This window comes from Myiozetetes cayanensis, unplaced genomic scaffold (genome assembly GCF_022539395.1).
Source record: "Myiozetetes cayanensis isolate MyiCay16 unplaced genomic scaffold, myiCay2020 scf1, whole genome shotgun sequence".
Lineage (NCBI taxonomy): Eukaryota > Metazoa > Chordata > Aves > Passeriformes > Tyrannidae > Myiozetetes > Myiozetetes cayanensis.
The window spans coordinates 55,308,306-55,335,909 of record NW_026086604.1 but is presented as its reverse complement, the minus strand read 5'-3'; the positions used below and the strand labels follow the sequence as shown (position 1 = coordinate 55,335,909).

General features: G+C 35.9%; 1 protein-coding gene across 1 annotated transcript in view; it reads right to left on the bottom strand.

Moving 5' to 3' along the window:
- Positions 1-27,604, bottom strand: part of DOK6 (docking protein 6) — a 254,260-nt gene that overhangs the window by 76,429 nt on the left and 150,227 nt on the right. The window contains exons 4-5 of the mRNA XM_050315022.1: positions 27,200-27,319; positions 17,591-17,780 (exon numbers count right to left, since the gene is read on the bottom strand). Coding sequence (XP_050170979.1) covers positions 17,591-17,780; positions 27,200-27,319 — 310 coding nt within the window. The remainder of the gene's footprint in view (positions 1-17,590; positions 17,781-27,199; positions 27,320-27,604) is intronic.

The window sequence follows — 27,604 nt, the reverse complement described above, 5'->3', positions numbered from 1 at the left end:
TTTAAGATATTATATGCAGTCATGGTAACAAAAATCTTATGTGCTAGTCTGATGAATACATTGCTAGTCTTTCCAAGCAGAGATGTGATACCCTAAATATTTTCCCTCTTATAGGGAGACTTTGTGTGTGTATAACATTTTTTCATTATAAGATTATTGCTTTTCCTGCCTAAACAAAAAGACTATTTAAGCGGTATAATATACCAGAAACAAAAATCTTCTCATGAAAACATGTTTTTCTCTGTTTCATCAGACAGGAGAGATTTCTGCACAGTACTACTGGTAATTATGCCTCTTGGGATACTTCTTTTTCTCATTGCCTGTGCTGTCTCTACAGTCACTGTCTCTGTAATGCCCTCTGTGATAGCACATTTAGACAAATGGGGCATGTCAGGGACACCAACCCATTCCTACATGTCAGATGCTTTCCACTTTTTGCTTAATGGAAGTGAAGAAAGCAGGCTGTGAATTTCTCTGGACTATATGAATGATTGTCCACTAGCACTGTAATTTCCACAAGCTTTATCCCTGCCTATCATAAGACACAGTGGAAAAAGACATATTTTAGGTTTTTTCCTTAGGTTCAGTTTTGATTAGAAGAAGGATTCTGCCTGGGACTTGTTTTCATCCACTTTTATTTGGTTACTACTAAACTTTCCCAGTTCTTATCATTAAAATGTTCTTGTTTATACTAATTACTTTGATGTATCAGAATAAAATTAACAAGTGCTGAATAGTTAAAGATAGTAAATAATTCTCAAAGCTAGTTACAGTATAAAAAGCAGAAAAGTGGGCTTTACTGAAGTAATGCATAAAAGGTAGAATGTGGAGGTTGACAAGCAATTATGAAAAATATCCATAAGTAATTGCAAACATGCTGTGCAGAGGCTCTGTTTTCTATGTCCTAGATCCTAGAAACCAAGCTATAGTGTGACAGGTTGACCCTGGGTGGACACCAGGTGCCCACCAAAGCTGATGTACTGAACCTCAGCTGGATAGGGGAGAGAAAATATTTAAGGGAAGGCTCCTGAGTTGAGATAAGCACAGGGAGAGAACACTCACCAGTTACCGTAATGGGCAAAGCAGACTAGGGGATAGTAATTGAATTTATTCCCAATCAAATCAGAATATGCTAAATGAGAAGTAAACCCAAATCTTAAGAACACCCTTCCACCCACTCCTTCTTTCCTGGGCTTCACTTTATTCCTTATTCTCTACCTCCTCCCCTCCAGCAGCACAAGGAGACAGGGAATGGGGGATGCGATCAGTTCATCACATGTTGTTTCTGCTGCAGCTTCCTTCTCAGGAGCAGGGCTCCTCACACTCTTCCCACACTACAGCATGGGGTCCCTCCCACAGGAGACAAACTTTGCCTGCTAAAGTGCTTCCCATAGGCTGCAGTCATTCACCAAATGCTCTGGCATGGGTCCCTTCCATAGGGTGCAGGAGGATATCTGCTCCACTGTGGACCTCATGGACTACTGGGAGCCAGGCTGCTTCACAGTGCTGTTCACCACAGGCTTCAGGGGAATCTGCTATAGTGCCTGGAGCACACATGCTCCCCTGCTTTCTTCACTGACCTTGGTGTCTGCAGGACTGTTTTCACATATTCTGACTCCTCTCTCTGGCTGCAGTTGTGCAGGTCTTTTTTCCTCCACCTTCGTAAATAAATTATCCCAGAGGGGCTATCACTATCACTGATGGGCTTGGCCTTGGCCAGCAGCAGGTCTGTCTTGGAGCTGTCTGGCATTGGCTCTGTTAGCTTCTCAGTGAAGCCACCTCTGTAGCTCCCCTGCTCCAAAAGCCTTGTCACACAAAACCAATACACCCCATACCCAAGACATTGTTTTTCACTACTAGAAGAAATATTCTGGAGTCTGAGAAGTTGAATACTAATACTTTACTACAACAACATTTTTTGTTTCTTCCTGTGTAAAGACTAACTTCATAAAATATAACCTAGACATTTTGAAGGGGACAATTGAACTGTGCTTTTGTGCTTCATCAACTCTAAGTAAGAAATGCTCTAGGTTGCAAAAGCAAATTACCCTCATGTCAGTATTCAGTTCATATTATTTAGGAAATTAATGTAGGTAATTAATGCTTTTGTATAAGCAAAACAACCTTTGAAAATGGAGAGTTTTGACAATGCAATATTTTCTTTCAAGAAAAAGTCACATTTATAAAAAAAAATTGCTGACATTCTTAAATACACAAGACATTTGCAGTGTTGACAGTTTAAGTAATAGAGCAAACATGAAAATGCTGTTAGATAATTAGTTCTGTTAGTTTGTTAAGCTCAGGTCTTGTTGACAATGATGAAATACTATTTAACAGTGTCTTGGACGAGTATCTATTCTTACCAGCTTTGTGAAAGACAAACCAAGAACTTGTATATTACTATTATCATTTTAGTACAGAAGCAGACATTATGGCTGGCTGCACAACACACTAATGAGAAAAATTGGTTTGATAAAAATAAAGAGATTGCAAAGACTATTATTAGCTAAATTGTTCTGACTAAACCTTTTCAGTCATCATGGTTTGACTACTATTTTTCATCTCACTTTTGAATGAGAGAGATACAAGTTCCAAGACATGGAATCTGGGATCATATTCAAATACAGATTTTGCTACAGGACTCCTGGAACCCTGTTAAGAGCTATTATTCCCCAATGAAGACAAATACATCCCATAAAAATAGTTCTCAGTTTCTTTCAGTATCTTTAGTAGCATAGGAGAAACACCATTAATCTACATGAATACCTTTGACTTTGACAAATACAAAAATGTTAGATATAAAACCCAAATAAGGCCATTACTGGTTAAAATAAATGATAGTGTAATAATACAGGAGCCCTGTGGCAGCACATCACTACTTGCTATAACAGAAGCAATAAAACCTAGTGATCCAAGATCTTTATTTTCCTTTTTTTTTTCTTTTTTTTTCTTTTTAAAGCCCTACAGTCACTGTTATGTTTGGGACTACTCCTTGCCCTGGGTGTTTGAGATGAGAATTCTGTCAGATGATACTCAAGTCTGCATAAATTCTGAACACAATGGGACTTAATTCTGAACTTAACTCAGTTCTCTCTCAGGAAGTCACTGTTTTTTTTTTAAGAAGACATTTGCCAGCTAACAGATGTTAGCATAGTAACAGCCAAGGATTGTGTTTGCATAGGTATATCTGTTAATTTTACTTCATCTTTGAGGAACTTGGGATGCTTGGAAGCTATGACCCTGGACAGTATTGTAGAACTGCCAACAATATTTGGAGTACCAAAAAGTTAAAAAAACTTGGTCCATAAGAGCCTTACCCATTCTGTAATCCTGTGGTTCTAATTCTATAATAAATCCCAGTTTTGCATCTGCACATGTCTATAAATATGATACTAAGAATTAAACATTTTAAATCATCTACAAGTGCATTTGTTCTATAATGCCTCATTAAGCTCTTATCTGTGCATTGAATGCTATTGGAAACAAATTGCACCTACTGTGAGGCAGATACTGTGTTTTATTTTGTATATTTCATTTTGTACATTTTATTTTGACAGCGAGCATACAAAATAGATATTTCCTGTGTTTTGATCAAAGTATATCCAATTAAGGAGAGAAGAGAAAATATCTGAAGGCTTGAACAGGAACGAACTAATGCAATTGATATTTTTGATTGATGAAAATTGTGAAGGCAATGGCAGTAAAAATTATTAAGGAATTAATAATAATAGAGCCATGTTTGGAGCCACAGAACCAGGAAAAAAGGTGAAGTACTCACATATATAGCTATAACATGTATCGAAAACATCGGTTTTCCAGTTTATTAAAAATGAATGCTTCATTCTCTCATTCCAAAAGTTGGACACAAGAAGTGTGAAGAAATGATGAAGGGAGCACACTGAGCACTCACATTGAGTTTTCTGACTACTTCAAAATAAGGCATTTCAAGTTCCCCGCACCCCTTCCCCTTTTAAATGTACCATCAAGAGTGATTTCAGCCATTAAAGCATTTATGGTCAGCCATTCTCTGAAACTTTCAGTATACTGTGATTTTATTGTGATAGGGATTTAAGCACTGCTGTCTTCTTCCAATGTCACTCTTTCTACCTTCAAGGTATGAGAGATACTGCTTTGACCCTTGTGGGCTGTGGTGAGTTGACCTTGGCTGGATTCCAGGTGCCCAGCCAGCCCCTCTATCGCTCCTTTTCCCAGATGGACAGAGGAGAGAGTAAGATGGAAACAACCTGTGGGTTGAGATAAGGCAGTTTTTAAAACAAAAGCAAAGCAAAAGCTTGCATGTACAGAAGTGAGGTGAAAGATTACACAGTTTATTCTCTACTTCCCATCAGCTAGTGATGTGTCGGCCACTCCTGAGAAGCAGGGGCTGCAGCACACATAATGGTTCCTCAGCAGGCAGCCACTGGAGACAAGGAATGCCTGCCTTCCTGCTCCTCACCTTAGCTTTTATATCTCAGCTGACATCATATGGTATGGAATATCCCTTTGCTCAGTTTGGGTCACCTGGCCTACTTGTGTCCCCTCCCAGAATCTTGCCTTCAATTGAAGGAATGTTCAGAAAGGAATTTTCAGAAAGTCATATGCAAATATTATGGGCACACACTGTTGTCCAGAGACACTCGCCACACCATGTATGTACGCTAATGAGTAATTAACATATGCTAATGATATCCAAGGACCAATCAACAATAATATCAAATCTGGTGGCTTATCAACTCCAGTTTGGAAGCATTCTGCCACAGCAGCAACTTCAGGGATAGGCAATAGCACTACGGATGAGATAAGGCAGGGATTTTTTTAAGAAACCCAAAGCTGTACCTCTCACCTGCTTACAGTAAGAATTGAAGATATTAGCTAAAGGTCATGTTTTTGGTCTGAACTTTAGCCAGATATGTATGCAGACAAGAAGTCAAATAATGCCTTTAGCAGTAAAGTGGATGTGCAATAATAATATCAAAAAGTAATTACAGAAAATGTACAACCCCCACCACAAGCATAAAAAATTCACTGAACTTGCACCAACTCTCTACATGTGGTATTTAATTTATAGAGGAAGCATGACTTTTCTCGTACTTGCTTTAACTTTTCCTCTTTGACATAAGCCAGGCAGAAGTGAAATAGACAGATTTTCCCTGTTCTCTCAAATACAAACAGCAGCAATTCTGTTACAGATCAAACAACTACCAGTGCCTTCACCTGACATCTCTGACACCAAGTGCAATTATGTATGCGATATTCTTGTGCTAGTGCTTCCAGCAGTGGGAAAACTCTCTGTAAGGATTTCTCATTAGCCTGATAGTTAAAATCAACTTTAGTTGCATTCAGGTGAGTAGCAGTTTGATAAGGTCTTAAGAACCTCAAATTAGTTTTTGAAAATTTTGTTACATAAAAAAAGATATTTCTTTCAATTACACAAGTAAGCAGGCAGAAAAAGGTGTAAGTGGATAAAAGAAGTGTAAAAACAAAGATACAAAAGAAGAGAGTCCTGCGAAAGAAAATCATCACAAATAATCACATAGCTGAGATCATGCTGAAAAAGGACACGATAAGAGTACATAAGGATGAAAAATAAGCAGAAAGCATTATTTACAGTTTATATTTACACACTTGGACTCCTTACCTATTTTCCTATAGTATCTCCTATCTCATATAATATCTTCTGTCTAAAACGTCATGGGATGCAATAGCAATCCATTTTCTGATGTTTTGATAAATGTGTACTTCCACCTCTGATTAACAGCCATCAGTTATGCTGATTAGTTTCTCTTTATTGAATATCTACTATGAGTCTTGTATGAAACTACTGACGCTGTACTGGCTAAAGACACATTTTATAGGATCTCTAATGAGGATTTTGCTTAAACTAAAAAGATTTAAGCAAGAATGGCAAGAACTGTGGCCATTATGAGTAAGTGCCATTGAGTATTCAGGGCAAATACTCCCTCAGGTCAGTCCTCTGCATAGCATTAAGGTCCTATTAATTGACAAGAAATGCACCTTGATAGGTCTGCCAGAAAAGGGGAAAAACAAAGAAATTTGGGATAGTAGAATCCAAAAGTATGAAATCCATCTTCTCTAATGCATAAATTTTTTAAGCACAGCATGTTTGCCATCTGCCCAGGGAACTTGGGGCATTGTTTGAAAGCAAACTGAAAAAAGAAATAGTCCTTTGCTGTGAAAAAAACACTAACAAACTTCTTTTCCACTGGAGCTTACTTGTCTAATTCAATATTCCAGATTTTAGGCTTCTACTGTTCTACACTGACTTAGCAATACTTTTATAAGAAATTTATGACAGCCATGGCACTGCTCTGAACACTGGAATGTGTCAATCCCTTCTGTCCATGATTCAGTATGCTGGGGCTAAAAAAACCATGAACTATAGATGCAATACCTACTGGCTTGATTAATATTTATACATAGCTATTCAAAAAGAAAACAGTATTGGTGGCAGAAGAGAAAGGGTACAAATCCCTTATATGTAGAATGATATATAATGTATATTCATGGTTCTTATGCAGCAAAGGTGACCGTGTCTTCCCTGGACACTTAGACGTAATAGCTTGGGCATGTTTGTGGCGATTTAATGTATGCCATTAAAACCATTTTGAGTATCCTTGGTAACATCTGAGAAGTCTTTTAAAATATTTCCCCATTTTGTCAATCTGGAACATTCATATTATAGCTGTTCTTCATATCATAGACAGAATATTAGTCTCAAGATAATAAATGCTAATATACATTTCTATTTCTGTGTATTACTATTTCTGCTCTAATTTCTCTGATGGTCCTTTTTGTCAGCTATTTGACACTACTTCCACGTGCAGCATGGAACACTTTTTTCTTGGCTGCCCTCCATTTCATCTGTGCTTCTAAAGCTGAGAGCTAATCATACTGATTTTTCTTTTTCTTTTTTCTTTTTTTTTTTCTCACTAAGAAATTTTTCTTATGGGCCTTAAAGAAGCACCTGATAAAAAAGGCCAAGTACCTGTGAAATCAAGTATTTGAGGTTGTGTTTTCAACAACGTCCAACACTTATCCTGGACAACCTCCTCTTGCTATTTTGCTCTTATCTTCTACACTTTCTGACTAGATGTTGTTCCTAAATGATACACATATTCTGAAACCAACTACTTTTGCTTTTATTCAGAAGTCCCTCCCTCTGTCTTACTGGCTCGTGCATTTAATCACCACATTCCTATCTCCTCCTTTTCCATGTGCTTAGCCCATTCTGTGTCCCAACCCTGCAAACTTTCCCTCCTTTTTTCAATAATCCCTTGAGTTTCTTTTAATTCCAGCAAGCTGGTCCGCTTGATGTTTAGTGTGTATGCAAAACAGCTTCAACTCACTCATGCCCTGGTCCTCTCCAGACCACTGTTGTTTTGGTGTTGTTGCTCTTTATTCTCTGGTGGCAGTGCCAGTACTCTTAGATGAGGAAGTCACCAGAAATATAGATCATCCATCCTGTTCCATCATTAAAGTTTGGCACTCTCGATCATTATCTGAAAGAACTTCAGGGTTTTCCACTGAATCATCCCCAAGACTATATAATTTTCTGTCCTTAATCCCATTCCTGACTGTAAATGATACTTATGGTCAGACAGTTTCAATATTTTTTGAGATTTTAAATACTGCATACTAACAAATGCAGGTTTTGCAATAAGTAATAATGATTTTTATTTTCCTTTATTGTCAGCTTGATGAAATTTCAGCCGTAATAGCACACATTTCAGGTAAATAAAATTTCTCCTGTCATTCACCCAAAAATGTTGTTTCCAGAGAGTATATCAGGGACCATTTAAAGGAGGGATATTTTCCAAGTTGGACAAGCAATTTAAAACAAAATAGCAAAGAAATGTGAAAATCTGCTTTGGTGCTGGTTCAAGCAAGCCATGTGAATACAAGGCTGTATTTGACTTTCCAGCCACTGACAGGGTAGTCAAGTAGATGAAGGATCTCAGTGAATTATAGCACTGACTGAATTTTCTTCCAAAAAGTCAGAAAGATCAAACGATGTTTGGAGCCACTGAGATTGAGAGATTCCATTAGATGCTACCTCTCCCTCCCCTCTTTCTAATAAGATGGAAGCTTTTTAGAAAATATGTGACAAATGACTACTCACAGCAGAAATAAATCACACACCACAGAGTACAGCATTATTAATAGTGCAATAATAGTAATAACTTACTGTGATAGCAAAGAAGTACTATTAGGAGGGACACAGTAGCTAATAGCATTTCCTCTAACAGGGGCTAAGGGACAAACCTTCCTTTGGTACCTTATAAATAAAGGGAAGATTAAAGGAGCTGGTGGGACCAGTCAAGAACACCTCAAAAATAGCCTGACTTTTCCAGAAAGCTACTGAATAGGCACTGCCTGTAAAGTGCTCTCCATCTCCCCTATGTGACAATATTTTAATAGTTCTTTAGTTAATTTAAATTAGAGTGACAGGACACTTGGTTGAAATAAAAGACTTGAGGGGGCATAATGTATGATAATGTTGGGAGGGCTGTGACATGGTTTTTAATTATTAGGTTTGTTTTCTCCTTAGCAAAGTGCTTTGTGAAAAAAACCCTGAAATTTACCACATGGATTTGTATCCAAGCAGCATTTATCACCACTATCTAAAAAATTAAAGGAATTACTCATTAATGGTCAATTGGATAGTTCTTTCAGGTCTTCTTATTTAGTCATATACATACTTTGGGAAGAAAACATTTATATTATTTTATATGTGTTTTTAAACATACTTTTGTGTGTGTGTGTGTGTGTGTGTGTGTGTGTTTGTATTTTCCTTAGTAGGAGAAGTTCACCAAAAGTAACTTGGATTTCATTAAGGGTGCAGCTGAGAAGTGGTGAAGAATACATATCATAGTTTTAAAGGTTTGAACCAAAATATCCTAGGAATTCACCAGTTCAAGAAAATTCTGTTTTCCAAGTGAATGTTGTCTCCATTAATTTACTTTCAATAATATTGTCTTGGTTTTGTTTACCAATTGCTTTTTATAGAAGAGAAGAATTTTTTCCTAATTAATGACATAATGAATGACATTAATAATTATTTAAATTAATTGATGAAAATATTAATTATCTTCTTGATTATTGACTGATTTTTGAAAACAAAAATTGTAAAAAAACCTACAGCAATAGGAAAAAAAAGTCAGTAGCCTCCACAGTTACATATTCCAACACAGTCATGGAAATACAGTGAGATCACATATATAATAACTATGTTTGGAAATGCATATAATAAATATACATACATATAAAGGACTGTTGGTAATGTTATTCAACTTACTAATGAAGTCAGAATACAGCTACAGAAATAAAGAATCCCCACGGAAATTTCTACAATATGGAGTTTCTGCTCTCACACACTGTCTAGAAAACAGAAGTATTACTGGAACTCCTGTCCATCTGTGAATGACAGTAAAGGCCAAAACCACTCTACTGATCTTTTTTTGAAGAACAGAAGTTACTGGGTACCCACATCTTCCAGAAAAGCTTAGTAAAGTTAAAAAAACAAGATGCCAATAGATATTGTAAAGAATCATAGAATATGCTGAGTTGGAAGGGACCCATCAGGATCATTGCGTCCAACCGCGCAGGACAGTCCCACAGATCACTCCATGTGCCTGAGAGGGTTGTCCAAATGCTTCTCGAACCCAGACAGGTTTGGTGCTGTGATCACTTCCCTGACGAGACTGTTCCAGTGCCCCACCAGCCCCTGGGTGAAAAACCTTTTCCTGATATCCAACATAAATCTCTCCTGACTCAGCTTCGGGCCATTTCCTTGAGTCCTGTCACTGATCACAAGAGTGAAGAGTACCTGACTCTCCACTTCCTCTCATTAGGATGTTGAAGACCACAAGGAGGTCTCCCCTCAGCCTCCTCTTCTCCAGGCTGAATAAACCAAGTGACCTCAGCTGCTCCTCATAAGTGAGTTTGGGAGAACAATGAATTTACACTGCCTGAAAGAATAGGGGGAATTAAACAGATATTAGGCAAACCTTCCAAGACCAGCATGCTAAAGCAGCTTTCTCAGCTCAAGAGTAGTGATTGGCAGCCAAGCTATACTCAGCTTGGTTCCAGTATAATGAAGACCCAAGCCTGAGAGAAAAATAAATCTTCCATTGCAATTTTTTCATATGTGACATAAAAGAGACAACTGTTCAGACATTAAAATGATCTTTAGAATAAACCTATGTGCCAGTTAAAGCAGAGGAACCAGAGTTCCTGACAACAAATGAAACTCCACAAAAGTATGAAACCAGGCCCCTTTATGTTTCTGCAATGGTCCGTGTGTGTATGTGCAAGCATGGGTTTGCAGTTTCCGACATATTCATGAACAAGGCTCTTTTTTTTGTGCAAATTTCAGCCTTTGCATTTTGATTACTTCCTTCTATGTTTGTGTAGTACACAGTCGTAACATAGAGGATATTTCAAACCTCCTCCTCAATTGATGATTCTCCATTCATAAGCTTTGGAGAAAAGGATTTATTTGTGCTGAGCATTATTGCTGGCTAGATGGTTCTCTGTGCAAAATGTGGCCTTCTGGATTGCCCTTTGTGAAGTGTTTAACACTCTTACACTGTCTGTATAGATAATTAGGTGCCAAGTTTCAGCCTTTTTGATTACCTCATGCAAATATGCTTGCTAGGGAGAGATGAAACAGTATTTAAGTGCTAAAATAGACCCTTTCATCATAAATTATATCTATATACTAAATGAAGAACACTGTAAAATCTATTAACATTTTGTATTTAAGAGATTTTAGGTTTAGATGTCACTTTTTTTTTAAATGGGCACTTAGAACTAAATTGGTTTAGTTTTCAAATCTAAGACATTTCAGTCCTCCTGTATGTTGAGGCAGGAGGTTAAATGTTATTATGACTCTTGGAGAGTAAAGGACATGCTGCTGGAGCATCTTAAGTTATCCAGAACTGCCATATGAGATTAATTATTGCTGCTTCTCACTATGGAATTCAAAGGTTAGAATGTACAGTTGAAACAATAAGTGAGTCCTAATGTGATTAATAATGTATGAATTATTTAATCTGTTTCTTCTACACTCATATATTACACAGCAAAAACCTTGTTAGTAATTTTAAACTTCAGGAATATTAATCCAACAATGCATGCTTACAGGAGAGCATATGTATGAAAAAGAGGCAATTGGAACATGGTTAAGTAAATAATAAATCTCTTGGGCTCATGCATGGATGTAAAACCATCTGAAAGCTAAATGACAGCTGGTCTCAAAATCTTTTAAGACAATCCCTGCTTTGACTATGACATGACTGTTATGAAGGGAAAAGGTAAATGAGGCACTTCAACTGAAAGGCACAGTTCATGCCATCTCAGGATCATCAGAAGGAACATATGCTATCTGCTAATACATTAGGCAAACACAACACAAGTCTCAGTGATTTCATTTAAAAGCTTTGTAACATTTGAACTAAACCAATGATTTTGGATATCTAATGATCAGTTGACAACTCCTGCTGATCCCTCTGGGATCTGCAAATATGAGCCACTTCTACAGATACCACAGAGATGATGGCTTCCCTTTTCAGCTGTACATCTTTTGTGTTTACTGGACAAACTCTGGGTGACTGTTTTTCTAACTAAATATGTTTAATTCAGTACAAATTCATAAGGAAAATTACTCCTTAGGCAATGGTGAATTGGTGAATTAGTGATGTGCTCATGCCTATCAATTTAGTATTTATAAATTTGTTCATTATTATGCTACACAACTTCATCTGTGAAGCTTGCTGTTCTAAGGAGTCACTGATTCCTCAATCTATTTCTGATAAAATTAATAAAAGTAACTTTATTCTTTCAATATATTGTCCTTTGTGTTTTTGTCCATTGTTTTTCTCATAAAAATTAGCTTTCACAGCAAAGTGGAATGGCTCAGGCATTCTTTGTGAGTTGGAAAAACTCTTCTGTAGGTTTGTATATTATGCTTGATTTTTCAAAACAGCAGTAAAAAAAAAAGCATAACACTTTATAAGGTACAACAGAAATTTAGATTATTAAAGAAGCCTATATGCAACCCCTTCTTCTCTCTGCTTCCCATATTCAGTTATACTGTGAGAATTTCATTGTTATGTGAATTTTGTGGAACTCACTCTGACATCAATGCTGGAGCAGTCTGAGACGAGCGTTGGAAGAAACAAAATTTAATGAGCACTTTATAAATCACTTAAAGTCAGCTATATTAGTTTCCACTAATAAAAGAGTTCTTAGGTACCATGATCACAAACAGAGTAAGAGTTCTGTAGATGAGTTAAACACGCAATTCCTTTTAAGTAGGGTTTAAGTGAATCAAATTACTAACACAGAACTTATTGCAGGTCAAGAATTTGGCAGGAGGCAAATTGAGAGTTGGAATGGAAAAAAGTAGGAATGGAACTACAATTACAACATATTACGGTATAACCTTGGCACTGCTAAATAGCAGGAACTAATGAAACCTTTTCAGTGGTAAGAAATGCCACTTTCCCTAAAATTAGAGATATGTCATTACTGAAAAAAAAATTCCAGGGGAGGATACATAAAAGAGATTAATGTTCCTTTTCTTAAGAAAGTTTTCTATTTTCAGATTTTAGGGATACATTCCTAAAAGTGTATGAGAAAGTGAAGATGCAGTGAGAAAACATAGAACAAAATAATAGCAAATTTACATCATGGCTAATTAGGCTTTTTTAAAGTATCACAGAAGTTTAACAGAAAAAAAAGATTCTAACAAACTTAACTGTTTAGTGTGGGATACTGAAAGCTCTGAGCTAATGTTTATGTGAAATGATAAATCTATTTATTGCAGCTGCAAAAGCGCTCATAGTGCTGCTCAATCCAAAGTGACTTCTGAATTCTATTACAAGCTTATGATTTATAATCATATTTAGAATAATTTATAATATTTGATTTTTCATTCTATGAAAAACCCATGATACATAAACTTAATCCGCTATTTAGATAATCCACCAGCAATCAGGAATTGCAGACTTCTCCTCAAGGAGGTATAGACCTGAGCTGATATGTACAACAGTGTATGAAGTCTCATGATAGCTGTCTCATGAGGCACATACATAAGGGGCCTCTTCCCACATAAGGGAAAAAGAGGATGTTTCTTGTAACTGAACTTTAAGGGTTAATTGACTAATATGTGTCACATTAACAGCAAAAATCACCACAGAGGACTGACAGACAAATGAAACATTTCAGTCAGATGTAGTGCCTGAAGCAAACACTGAACTTTCTGCTTCAGATAACCCTAGCATCTGTGTATTTACCACTGAGAAAATGAGTGTATCAGTCTTGGGGAAAAAAAAAAAAAAATCTGATAAATTTTCATGTCATCACTATGTAAGGCTTGAGTTCAATATTTTTCTCAGCCAAAGAAACAGATTCCAGACCAGAAATGGTTGAGAATACCACATGTCATTAAATTTTCTCTGATGAAGAAAAAAACCCCAAATCAAAGGCAAATAAAGAAGGAATAACTTAGTGTCTGTAGGGTTCTGAATGCACAACTTGGAAATCTTTGAAATTCTTTATTTCAATATCTTGTCTACGAATCAAAAGAAAATATATTTCAGAAAAAGAAGTGTGTCATGGATTTGTGGCTCCTTCTGTTCTCAGAAATCTAAGAAAAACCTTCTGCTTCAAACTCTCTACTCAGCTGGAAACCCACAGTATTTGACAAAGTTTGGATAGAGCTCCACAACCCATCCCCTCATTGTATTTTCTCACCATGTTTAACTTGGTGAGACTTTAGTTTTTTCTTTTCAATACTTCTGGCCAGCATTAGTAGACTTGACCAGACAGCTTCCATACATAGAAAATACTGTTTAATGTAAAAGGCAGAACTACAGTAAAGTGAAAGAAAGAACATTTTAAAAGGAACAAAGAGTCCGTGTGTGCTTAATTTTCTCAGTGCCTCAATTCTGAATTCTTAGGAGTCTCCTCTTATGCTCCTAAAAAGGTGCCTCAGACAGCTTGTTTTGCTAAAAGGGAAGCTTGGACAACTGCCTTTTGCAGTTTCCAGAGAGTGGATTTTAAACATTGTTTATGGCCTTTATTATGGATTGATTGGTTTACATCAGCAAAACGAATCGTATAACTTGGGTAGGAGTCTGAAAAGGATGTCTTCACACCTAATCTGGACTATGAGATATTTCAGTTGTATCTGTTTTATTACTTTTCTGTCATGCTTCTCAGATTGCATGTAATTAATGCAATCTTGTGGAAATTAACAGCACCTTATGGACAGTTAGGTGGGCAGTTCCATAAGGACCCACTTTCCATTTCAGAGGCTTAAACTCAGAGACAGTCGAGGACTAATGCCCATGTACCCGGAGCAGCATTTCCAAAAGTTTCAAGAGACAAGATAAATGGCACAGTGTCTCCAACATATGCAACACACAAAATAATGAGAGTGAGGTGTCTGAATACATTATACACATCCATAAATTAAGGAAATCCTGTGACTCATTGATGATTAAACATTAAAACTCCTGTTGTGGTTTTAATCCCAGCTGTCAACTAAGCATCACACAGCCACTTGCTCACTCCTCCACTGGGAGTGCGGAGAGAATCAGAAGGGTAAAAGTGAGGAAAGATGGTGTAATAGGCAAAGCAAAAGCCATATGCACAAGATCACAAGGAATTCATTCACCACTGCCCATGGGCAGGCAGTTGTTCATCCACCCCCAGGAAAGCCGCACTCCATCACACATGGAGTGACTTGGATAACAGTGACTTGGGAAGACAAACTCCATCACTCCAATTTTGCTCCCCATTCCTTTTTCTTCCCCCTATTTTATATGCCCAGCATGACACCCACATGGTATAGGATTGTCCCTTTGGGCAGCTGGGCTCAGCTGGTCCCCAACCCACTCCAAGACTGCTTAGATGGAAAGCCTAGCTCTTAAAAAGGTAAATGCTAGGCTCTTACCTCAGGTGCTCTGAATTACCATGGGTTCCATTCACTGTGTTAGACGCACAGTATTAATCCACACAAAGCTATTGTATGCCTAGTGGAGTTGTGAATTACTATTTTCTGATCGATGGATAGATTGCATGGGAATTTCCCTAATGAGGCACTTTAAATAATGAGAATCTCTGCATCTAGCATTGAACAAAGCCACACAAAACTGTGCTTCCCATAAATCTCAGCAGAGTTTGGATAGAGAAAAAAAAATTATGGAAATCACCGAGCAAGAAAGACTTACTTTCATTGGTTCACTAAATAATGAAAACCAAGGACTTGTCTAATTCATAGATAGTGCAAAGATATGTATTTACAAACTCCAACTCAGTGCAAAACTAAACAGAAAAATCTGGTAGATTAAAAGAATCTGAGTTGATTCCTCCCATATTTTAGGCATTCAAATTGTATAGCCATATAGACATTCTTCAAATTGTATAGACATTACATTTCATTAGACAAGTGAGTAGTTCAGTTTTATACATCTGAGTCCATATTCCATTTAAATACAAAGCAATATGTTTATTAAAAGATAAATTTGTCAAAAAGCTTCATTTTTATTAATTTATTTAACATAGTATCTCTCTGTGAATATATCCATTTATCTTAATGTCAGGGGATTTATTTTCTCAAACAAAGTAATACAAAACTCAGGATGTATAATAAATATATAAAACTGACGTTTTAATGTTCATAAAACCTCATACACATATACTGGATATCTGCTAAAACTCCTTAAAACATAAGAACCTATTTAAAAATATTTCCTTTAAAGCAATTGCCTACATTTAATATTTAAGCCTTAGGGGAAAATTAAAGCGACAACACTTTTACTGCATAACATTCTCATAAAACATGGATGAGTGCTTCACTTCTGATAAAACAACATGCATCAGGAATTTATTGTATTAAGGTACTAGCAGATCAGGGCACAAAGAAAATCATGTTCAGAAAGATGAGAAAGATGATTTGTTGATTAAAAAATAAAAATAAAATCCCAAGCAAATCAACAACCGATTTTAAAATGAGTATTAGTGTTGCCCCACATAACCTTCAGATGTTATTGAAGGTAATAATGTTTCTCTAGCCCTATTTTTTACCTCTATGGATTTCCAAATCAGATAGAGAAAGTACTCCCAAGCAAGCAAAAAGGGAGGAATCAGATCAAAGACAATAAAGCATGACAGATAAAGGCAGAGTTAGCTCATAATAACAAAACAGAGGAAAACAATACACTTTTCATCAGGTCATATGGTCCATGCACTGCAAGGGCAGATGCTGCTCAGATACTAGTATGGAATTAAAATACTGTAGGAGGCTTGAAATGGAATTAAAATACTGTAGGAGGCTTGAAATGCTAATTCTTGCTAAAATTGCATATTTGAATAAGCCACTCAGCTTAATCATCGAAATCAAGTTGAAACATAGATTAGCTTTGCTAATTTTTACTTAAAAATATCGAATTAAAAAAAAAACAACTAATGATGTCTTCAAGATCTTTAATTGTGAATTCACCACAGAAAAGTAAGAGAGCACCACAGTGGTCAAGTGGTATCAGTCTAGATATACAAATTACTTGTAAAGTGGTAACTCCCACCGATAAGAACCTGCAGAGGAATTTTGGACATTACCTTCTTAGGCCCTAGGGTCCATTTGATCTATGTTTTTGTTTCTGATCACAAACTGTGCTTTTGTGAATATTTGTTAATGGTATTAAATAAGTATACATTAAAATGCGTATAAAGTTTTTTAACAAGACACTGTGGCTAACCCCAGAGTTTAGAGACACCTGTAATTTCATGGATTGCTTCAGAAAGTTCAGGTTTCTCATAAAGGAGTATAACAAACCATAATAAACCCAAACCAAACCATAAAGAACAGTAGTCTAGAACCATAAAATACAAGATCAAACACCAGCAAGGGGAGAGTTAAATGCAGAATTATTTTTGTGCAGAAATAAAGAAAAGGCAGTAAACCTAATGGTAAGATATGAAATGCATTAAAAAGATATGAAAAAGAGTCAAAACACAGCTCCATGGGCATTTAAACCTGACCTGAGAATGGAAATGGCAAACTGCAGGCAGAAAAAAGACTGAACCCTTTTATGGATTCACAATGTTCTCTGTATTCCTGCTTGCAATTATACTCTAGTGGCAATCAGTCATCAGGAACATCCAAAAAGAGTAATACCCACTGTAATGGAAGTTATTCCATTCATACTGTGTGATGAACCTTTTCCATGATTTAGAATTAATTTCTTCTACATCAAAAGTGCTCAAATTATACCACACTAGTGTTAAAGCACAGTGAGACTCATAAACCTTGAGAATGACATTTCAATACAGTTAAATAAAAGTCAGAGGAAGTTTAAGCTCATTTTAAATATAGGACATAGTATCATTTATTTCAAACACTGGGCTGAATATATTGAAAAGTAATGTTCAGCAAACAGAAGTCTATGGAGAGGCCATTATTCTGTCTTGCTTTATAATGAGAGGCTAATCTAACTTATTAGACTGCTTTTCAAAAAACACTGCTCATTTATTCTTCTTTTTTTATCTCCTTAGCTCTTACCTTCCAGACTCAAATGTAAACCACGTTGAGTCACGTCCGTATCTCCTCAGAGAGCTCAGAGGCCACATGACCAGCTTGACCTTGGCATTGTGGATGTCCCAGAGATATATGTTTTCATGTGTTATCTGCATTGTACATTCCCCATAGATATCTAAATTTGGTGTAGGCATAAGATATACATTGAATCGTTCTGGAAAAAAAAAAAACATAAGGTAAAACATCACAAGTTAAAGCAAGATTTTATATTGGGGAAAAAAATGAAATAAAATCTTTAGCTTTGATGGTTCAGAAATCAAGGACAAATTTCTGGCTTTTAACCGAGGTGAGGACCCACTGATGTTGAAAAAGTCTTGTTAGGGCAAATGAGAGGAGTAAGAGGAGAATCATCTTCATTTCATTTTCATTATAAATGATGCAGTAGACTGAGACAATTTTCCCAGATGATCTGCATAATCCCCTTGGACATATGTTCCCAGCAACTTAACTGAAGTCCTCTTTCATCTTCACATTAACATCCATGACCTCTTACAAATCAAAATTCACCATGACATGAACTCTGACAGAGACTCTTCTCTCAAAGAACAGAACTATAGGTATCTTGGCAAAATATATATGTACAACCATTGCCTCTTGGAAAAGCTATCCTTGAAACTGCAAACCAAGGTTTATTTACTGAAGCTTGTTAATAATTACATTCCTTGCATTGAGTTTCTATTTATTTGCCAAAGACATTATAATTTTTCAAATTAACAACAATTTTAATCATCTGTTGCTTTCTTGAAAAATCTGATTCAACACAATATATTACTATGATCATGACATCAATCACTATCAACTGCACTTCCCTTGCAAAGTGCACTTATTGTAGTAGGAGGTCAAGGGCATTAATAATTTTCTGAAGCGCCTGAATTGCATGTAATTAAATAAGCAATGCAAAAAAAATCCTTAAGAAAGGAAAAAAAAAAGAAAAAAACCAATATGGTATAAAACACAATTACCTCATATGGCAGGAAATAAACCGCATTATTAGCAAGCGGATTTTAAATAAAAATGCAATTTTCTTTTTCTGTGAGTTGCTTTTACAAAAAGTGAAGAAGGCTGTTAAATTTCCAGTGCTGCAGTTGGAAGTGCTGGCCTATATTTTAACTCTAAATGCACTGCAATATTGGGGCTTAATAGCATAATATGGGAGAGTGCAGTTGATTCACAACTTTTATCTCACAGTTTCCTTTCATCTTTGAAAAGGGTAGAAATGCAAAATGTCAATGTTACTGCTTAAAGGTTGTTGACAAAAAAGTAAGAGAAATTTAAAGTATGAGCATGAGCAATGCTCATTCAATAAACAACACTGAGAAAATGCTCTTTAAAGGGGCAACTCATAGGAAAATTGTCTCCAATTGCTTGAAAAAGAAATTAGAGTTTGGTGTGGGACACTTTTCATCCACCATTTGAACTGAGTTTCCTTACAGTGGCCTCATAAAAATTAGGAAGGAATTGAAATTAAAGTGAGAGAAATTTATTGCAATAGTCAAAATTAGATGCAGCTTCCCCTTGTGTTAGACATTCCATATCGCAGACTTTATGTCTCCATTTTCTAGACATTTGATAGATATAGCTGTCTGACAAAAGAATTAAAATATTGCAAGTAAGTGAATTAATACAAAATATATTAGAAGTGTATGAGTGTGCATGTGTGTGAATAAAATAGCAAAAGTTTGGCCATGGAAGTAGTGAAAGCAGGGAAATGCTGGGTGAGCAGTAAAAATTGCTGCCCTGCATAGCTATAAGTAAACTTGTCATCCCCAATGTTGTTCTGTTTCAGTCAATTTAATTTTGCCCTATTAATGACTCCCCAGTTGATCCATTCAGTCACAACCTCTACTCCCAGGCCCTAGTTCTCATTAGTCACACAAATGGGTGTGTTAGCCCTAAAAGTTTCATTTTATGACTAAGGTCCCAAATGTGAAAGTCCAAACATTGTGTAAAAGTCTTCTGACACACAGAACAAATAGATTAGCAGAAGCTGCTGAGATCACTGAGAAGAATTTCTCCCAGCCCTCAGAGGAGTTCATGGGGCAGAGGTCTAATGTAATGCCTACTAAAGTAAACAGAAAAACCCACACATGGGAACATGGGCCAATGACCACATCGGGAAGGGAATGGTAAAGAAAACATAACTTATACTTTGCACTGGAATTATATCTATCTATCTATACATCCTTTCAATATCCATATTATTGCTACTTCCCTGCTGTATTTGAAAGAAAGATGTAGGTAACTGACGTAAGCTGTTTCCCTCTTACATTATGTGAAATAACACAATGTATCTATGGGGGAATGGGGCTACTACATGAAAACGAAAATCTTTCCCTTTCCCTATCTTCACTGAAAGAATGTCTCTGACAGCAGATAAAATTAAAAGGTACAATTATTATCTGAAGTAAAAATTAAACTGTTGTGTTGAAGGCACAGAACATTTCAACTTGATTTAGTTGTTACCAGGATACTCATGAAATGCTCAATTTCTTTGAAGTGTTTCAGGATATTATTGCGTGAAGGGTAGTCGGGACATATGGTATCCTCAAACTGTCAGGAGATATTTGCTGACTTTGCATGGGAGGTCAGTGTCTAAGGTGAGATGTCATGGATTAAAGGAAGTATGTCTGATTAAAGTGAACATCAGCTGCAGGGCAAAATGTAGCACCCTTGGAATGTAATCAAATTGGCAAGAAAACCAAGGGTACAAATATATGTGCTGGAGACGACTGAGGATGGATATATTTGCTTTTGGAACAAAAACTATACTTTTGAGTATTGGGTAAATGAGGACATGGAAAAGTGTAGATACTATTAAATGATTTAATTAATTAACAAGCAGGGTCCAATTTTTCAATTTCAGAAAATATTTGAACAGGTATCTATTAGCTAATGGTAATGCAGTCAATTCAATTTTTAGTGGCACGTTTTGCCCTTAAACTTATCCAGGCAAGTACAAATATTCATAGGCCAGATTTGGGAATCCTGGCTGAATTCTGACACCAGACCTTCTGAATGACATTCCATAGCTCATTTAGCTTCTCTGTGGTTCAGACACCATCTGCATGTGAGTGGGATGAGATAATAAAGAGTTCAGTGGGTAGTAAAGACTAAGCAAATAGAAGTTAATGAGGGACCCAGAAATGAGTGAGCTGGAAGAAACCAAGCAAGTAGATGCAATGTTGTTGGACAAGGTAAGACTGAGACTGACCAGGTGTAATTTCTCAGCATTCAGCACCCCTATCCTTCTACCTCCTCTAAAACTGGTGAGAGTAAAGATAAGGGACTGGGGGAACCAGGATGAAAAAAAAATGCTGATAGATTGCAACACTTATTATTCCACTCAATGTAACTGCTCTTTCCCATCTCCTTGAATAAGCAGAGCAATGCTTCATCATACACTTTGTGCATGAAAAGGTGTTTAGTATTTGGGCTTTGGCAAGAATATGACATTTAACAATGTTTTCCAGGGCATAGGAGCATAAGAGTCTTTATTAAAATGAGCATATTGACTGAGATGGAGACTTGGCAGGAACTCCAAAATGCTCTCTGCCTTCCTGCTCTACTGGGGAAGCAAAATCACTGAAACCCAGTGATCCTGGTTCTGCCATCACTGGATTCCTCTGCCTAAATCATTCCAGTTGGAAAACCGACCAGATTACATCGCAATCTTGCAATCCAGATGCTTGGTTTTGTTTCAGTTTTAATGATGGGTAAAAAAATTACTTATGGAAGGAGACAGTCTGGTTCATGGGGCCTATATAAATTAGAAGAGGTTTTAAAGGAAATACTCAGTTTATATATGAAATACTCAATTTATATATGAAATAAACTCCTCCACCTATGAGACTTCCACCTGTGGCTAATTTTCAGGTGGAAACAGAACTTTAAGTCTTGAAGGCACAATATTTTGTGCTCCTTCATATGTCAGATTTATTAGAATGTTTCTCTTCTGCTGTACACAGTGAGGAACCAAGACTTCAGAATTAATTTTTCTCCTTTGCTTATAAATATTCTGCTTTGTTTCCATTAAAAATGTATGAAAGTGTTTATAAGCATCTCAATAAAAATATAAAGTCTACAATAGATAAATATTTTGAATTGTTTCAGTGGTAAGTAGTAAGGTAGAATCTGAAGTCTTACTGGATTAACCAGCCATTTAAACTGTAAACACATTACTTTCCTGAATAAAGCTGTCTGTGTTTCATTTATTTAAAAAATGAACAAACAAACGCAATGTATAAAAATGGATTAAGGATAACAGAAGATGAATAAAAACCATTCAAAGTGCTTTTATATATTAAATTACAGAGATTCTACAGACCCTAGAAAATGCCCTAAAACAAGTCAGTTCTGTGAATGTAATTATGAAGTCTCTATGCTTTGGCTGCATGTTGTAATCTCAATACGTAGCACAAAGAAATAACTCATAATCCTCTTCTGAGGATTCAAGGATGTTGTTCACTACGAAAAGCTACATTTTTGCTAACAGGAATTAAGGAGTTTCTTGCAATTAAAATACAGGAAGCAAGACTGCTACTCCTGTGGAATTAAATAAAAAAAGGAAGGCAACGCCAATGTTATGAAAGAAGAAAAACCTTACAAAGGAAGTAATTTTATGGGATATTAATTTAAATATTAGGTAGGCAGGAAAAGCAAAACAAACAATTATCTTTTAAACTTTTTCCACTTTTAAAATCAAAATTAGCTTTATAATGCAGTAAAATTAAAAAAAAAAACCAAAAAAAACCCCAAAAAAACAAAACACATAATAGAAAAGTATCAAATTGATATCAAAGACATGATAACTAACAATAAACTTGCTATAGCAGCAAAAGATGGATCTGGCTCTGTCTTCAGTTTAAAAGTTTGCATTTTATCATTTGCCTATTTTCTTCAGGATTTTAATCAGGTTTACAAGTACAGTTTAATAGAATATGATTTAGCACAAGTATTCTGCTATGTCAGTACTATTATTTAGTATTCAAAATGGATAGGAATAAAGTCTTCACAAAACAGAAGCACCTGCTCCTAAAGAGTGAATTTATCAATAGTGTACACATAATGCTTTTTTTAAACCAATATTGTCTTGAATATTCTGGTTTCTTCTTCACAGTAAATATAGTCTGTCATTGTATACTGTCCATTTGGATACCTTCTTTCAAATTGCTTCCTTTTATAGAGAATGAAAACAATGACACATTGGAAACAGTGAGCATGGACAAATTCTAGATATGATGTCACCTGGGAAGATAACAATTTAAAAAAACCCAAACATTTGTTTTTGTCGTTACATTTCGGGGTATATTGGAAATGCTTCCAAATTCATTGAGAGCTGGAAAGGAAGCTTCCAATTCCCCCCAAAAAAAGTCAGTACTCTACATTCACAATTTCTTTGCTTAACAGCAGCTTGTGAAACCTAAGGATTATAAAATGTGTGTGTAAGTATCACAGGATATTGCTTAGAAGACAACAGTGTTATAAGATCCAACTTAGTCCAGATTTTCTTTCCTGGAGTTATAACTGTGTGCTATTATTTATCTTATCATTGCATATACAGTTTCACTGCCATTATACTAAAATATCTGAATAGGATCAGGAGGTGAGGCCTTTACTGATTTTGCTATCATACTGTATTTTAATTCTTTAGCAAATAATCAGAATGGACATCCATAAACACTAAGAAGCTGTGTTTGGTGTGACAAGAAATTAAAACAGAAACAAGGTTTCTGCTGTAGGACTGAGAAACACAGACTAGTCTCTTAGATTTGCAGGAGAGATGGTTGGAGAACAACAGAAACTTCATTTTACATCTCACTTTTATTGGAAGCTGTGTATCATTCCAAACTAAGCAGCCATTAGTTGTGAGCCTTAAATTTAAAAAGAAAACCACCTAAGGGTAATTTTCTGCATCACAGTTTACACAGCAAGACTTATAACAATACTTCTTGAAAGCAATAATGAAGGTAAAATCCAGCAAGAAGCTTTTTGTTACTGATGTGCTTTGCACAAGAATTGCTTAGATGTCTTGTCTCTCCTTCCTACAAGACACAGTAGCTAGAGCTTTCTGTTTTAAGCAGTGCCACTCTACAGTTTGCCTCTTTGTTGTCACCACTGGAGAACTGCTTGGTGCTGGAGGGTCAAGTAACAGTGCAACTAAAGTAAAACAGATCTCACTAGCACTTACTGAACAACTCAGAACTACAAAAAATATGGAGTTTTCAACCATATTGTTGCATTCCTGTCACAGAGAATCAGGTGTCTTCTCTTATTAAATCTAAAGCTCATCTCAGGAGAACCACAAGAGTGAGAGCAGGACGGTAAACAGGCTCAGATGTAATAAAAAGAGGTATTAAACAAATGATGGAAAACATATATTTTCCTTGCCAAGTATTTTCTGAAATGTAATTCCCTGAGTATAAAAAATATAAGCAGGATGTAGCAATTTTAATGGTCCCAGGGCATATATAAGAACAATTAAGAAAATTATTTCTAATGTTGCATACTGAGGCCTCAGTGGTCACATACAAAAACTAAACCGCAGACTTACAGAACAGATAGTTGGTTTTGTTTTTTTTTTCAAAGAGACAGATGCAGTGAATACCCTTACACCATGCAAATGTCCTTTAAGGACAAGAATGGGCAAGTAGATGAACAGATGAACACTGTATATTAAAAATATTATTGCTTGGAAAATGTAAAGCAGCTCATGAAAATCCCACCTTATTAGGCTAGTTCTTTTATGACCCAGGAAGTATCTTTATTAAATTTTAAACATTTCAGAAACTCTTTATGGCAAAGTAACCCTTAAAAAAACCTCAGTGGAATGAGATACAATTAATGGTTAATACATCTGTTCTTTTGCGATTAATGGTATTAACACTTGTCATATCACAGAGATATCAACAGTATAACACCATTATTCAATTTCTCTTAGCTTTTAAAAGTGTAAAAAAAAAATTATCTAAAACTGAAAAACCATTGACACTATAATGTTTATTACAGTCTGTGGTCTTGCTCAGATGTTAAGTGACATCTTTTGTTCAGTGACTTGAAAGAAAGCCCTTGTATGGTTCAGGCAACAGAACTGTCATGAAACTAGATGCTGAGGCTTTGAGATTGTATTACAGGTTTTACAAACTGTATTCTCACATCTCTGTTTCAAATAAACATTAATAAATTGACTAACTCAAGAGGAATTCTATGAAGATGACATACTTGCAATATGTTTTGATATAATGATATTCAAAGGTACTACACCAGTGAACAGTTTTTATTTAACACACACACACAAAAAAATATTCAGAAAGTGACACAGCTGCCACTTTCACAATGAGCAAGATTTTAGATGCTTCATACACATAGCCACTTTTCACAAGTTTCCAATTTGAAAATTAACTTTGGCCTTTCAGTTTCAGGTCAATAAAAGCTCAGTAAACTTTTAAAAGGTTTTTAGGTATCTTTTGAGCTACAGTGTTTGGTAGTATGTGTGTAACAGCTATAATATGGGGAAAATGTGTAAGAAAATAAACTAAAAATTTGAATATTTTAAAGCTCACCAGATGATTCCACCCTTCATCTAGTCACCTTTTCCCTAACACTGTCATATGGGGAATGACACTGCCAGGTTTGTAGAATAAGATAACAAATATAAACTGAAGTCATGGTTCCACTCAACTGATTTTACTAAAGGAATCTGCTACAAAAATCTGATTGCAACTGCAGGTTCTTACATCCAGATAAATGAACAAAATGCCCGATTTCATACCACTAGTAAGAACCTATGTACTTTTCCTTCCTTCCAAGTTGATTAAAAGACACTCAAAACAGAATTTGATTTGCTTCTGAACAAGACAGCTTTGAATTTTAAGCATGTTTATTAAAATGCAAAGTTGTGCATCAAGGGGATGAGGGAAGGATGCGGATAGGTATCAGAATTATTTGTCTGAGATACTGTAACTAATGATTTAGTAGAGCATGATTGTCAAATATTGGATTATATGTATTCAGTCACTTGTTTTAAAAGAATACAGCTAATGATACCCTCTGTGCATTATTATTCATGTGATTTGTACAACAAATACATGCTTTGCCTCTTTGTTTCCTTTCATTTATGTACTTAAAACAATAAAGATGCTAATTATGTTCATACATGCTGGTTGGTAGCACTGCAATTAATTTCTAGACAAAGGCAATGGAATCAAGACTAGTTCATACAACAGACCTAATCTATGTCCCCTGGAGGTCATGTGTCTGTAACTGGATCTCTTTCAAGAACATGATAAAATGTAATATTTTCCATCTATGTCCAAAAGCTACCGGATGGTACATGAATGCACTGTATGAAGAGTTTGAGGAATTTCATGATATTTTCCTGCTCATATCACAGGCTTTTGACTAGATTTATATCCTCTCACATTTGTGAAGGAGCTCCACCTGCTCACGTAAGTTCTCTCTTCAATAGGACACACTGAGTTTTATACCTATGGCCTATGAACATACAGCAGATGGGATGCTTTGAGTGCTGTCTGATTATCACTTTCCTACAACATTAGTAGCTCTCCCTTTGTTAAGTAGTTTGAGACTACAAACTGAATTCTGTGTCTCATAGAAGGCAAATAACTTTACAAATATTTGAACTTCTTATAAATCACATTTCAACATATCTTGTTTTTTGACCAAAATTCCTTAAAGATTTCTGTATCTTTTGTGCTATATGCTATCAGGTTCAGAGAATTTAATAAAATATAATCAATATAGTGACATTCATTCTATAATTTAATTAGGTAATTTTGTTTATAATGATAGTTGGCTTGATGTTTTATGACCATTGAGGCAGTGTGTGTTATTACTTTGTTGAAAGCTATTGCATCTTATAAAAGCATCAAGACAGTAATAATCATTGAGAGTTCTAATTTAGGGAGGAATAAATGAGCACATTTTGTGTTGCCCTCATATTCATTAATAGGAATTAAATGACAGGATAATCGCAGATTTTCTTTTGTTATTGCATATTCCATCCACTAGCATTCTTCCTGTGCATGTGTCTAATCCAAATAGCCCTTAGCTGAAGACTTAAAACTCAGGCTTAGTGCCGACTAGCATCTGCCATTGCCCTTTTCACCCATATTTGACAACCTTTAGATGATCCTCTCTTCAATATTCAGGACAGGTGTGAATTTAAAGCAAATATGTGTTCTGCAGTCCAAATTGGTGTTGATTTGTTCATCGCTGTCTTTAAAAGGCTGCAGAACAACAGCTGCTGTTTTATTCCTCTGCACAGAGGCCATAATTTCCAGAACCAGAAGGGTCATGGTCATTATTTCCCATGACAGGAAAATGAGAACACAATGAAGACATGAATTCACTCTACGTGTGCTATTTGGCATGAAATTTATTCATCCTTATTTGTAGAAATAAACAGGATTAAGCTTCAAAAACACATCCAAATGTTTAGTTACTAATGATGTTCTTCTAGGTAATAGCAAAAGTCCCCATGACAACAAACATGAGCAAAGATAACATGGGACATCACCTAAGAACTCATCTAGGAGCAAATACAAAGTTACTTACCATTTTGTTCTCTCTGAACACCAGCAGCAAGCAAATCTGGTTCCCCAAGACTTATGTCATTGAGCCTGGCTCCCAGACACTCCATGCAAAGATGTTTGCACCACTCCTCTGCCTCTAGTTCTGGGCAAACAGAAAAAAAAAGTTGTTCATGTTGACATTTTACCAAAGAAAGTATGAAGTTAAATCAATACCTTCCTATTGATAAGCTTTATGACAGTATGCTTGTGTTGAAACATGAGTTACTAGTGTAAAGTTCCATATGAGTTTCTTTGCCTTGATTTATGAACTTTTAAAAAGGGTTTACACCATTAGAACTGTATCTTCCATTCTCAAATATGAGTATGAGGCCAAGTTGACAAAGAAGAGGAATAATAAATTTTCAAGGCTGTATATTTCTAGTATGTT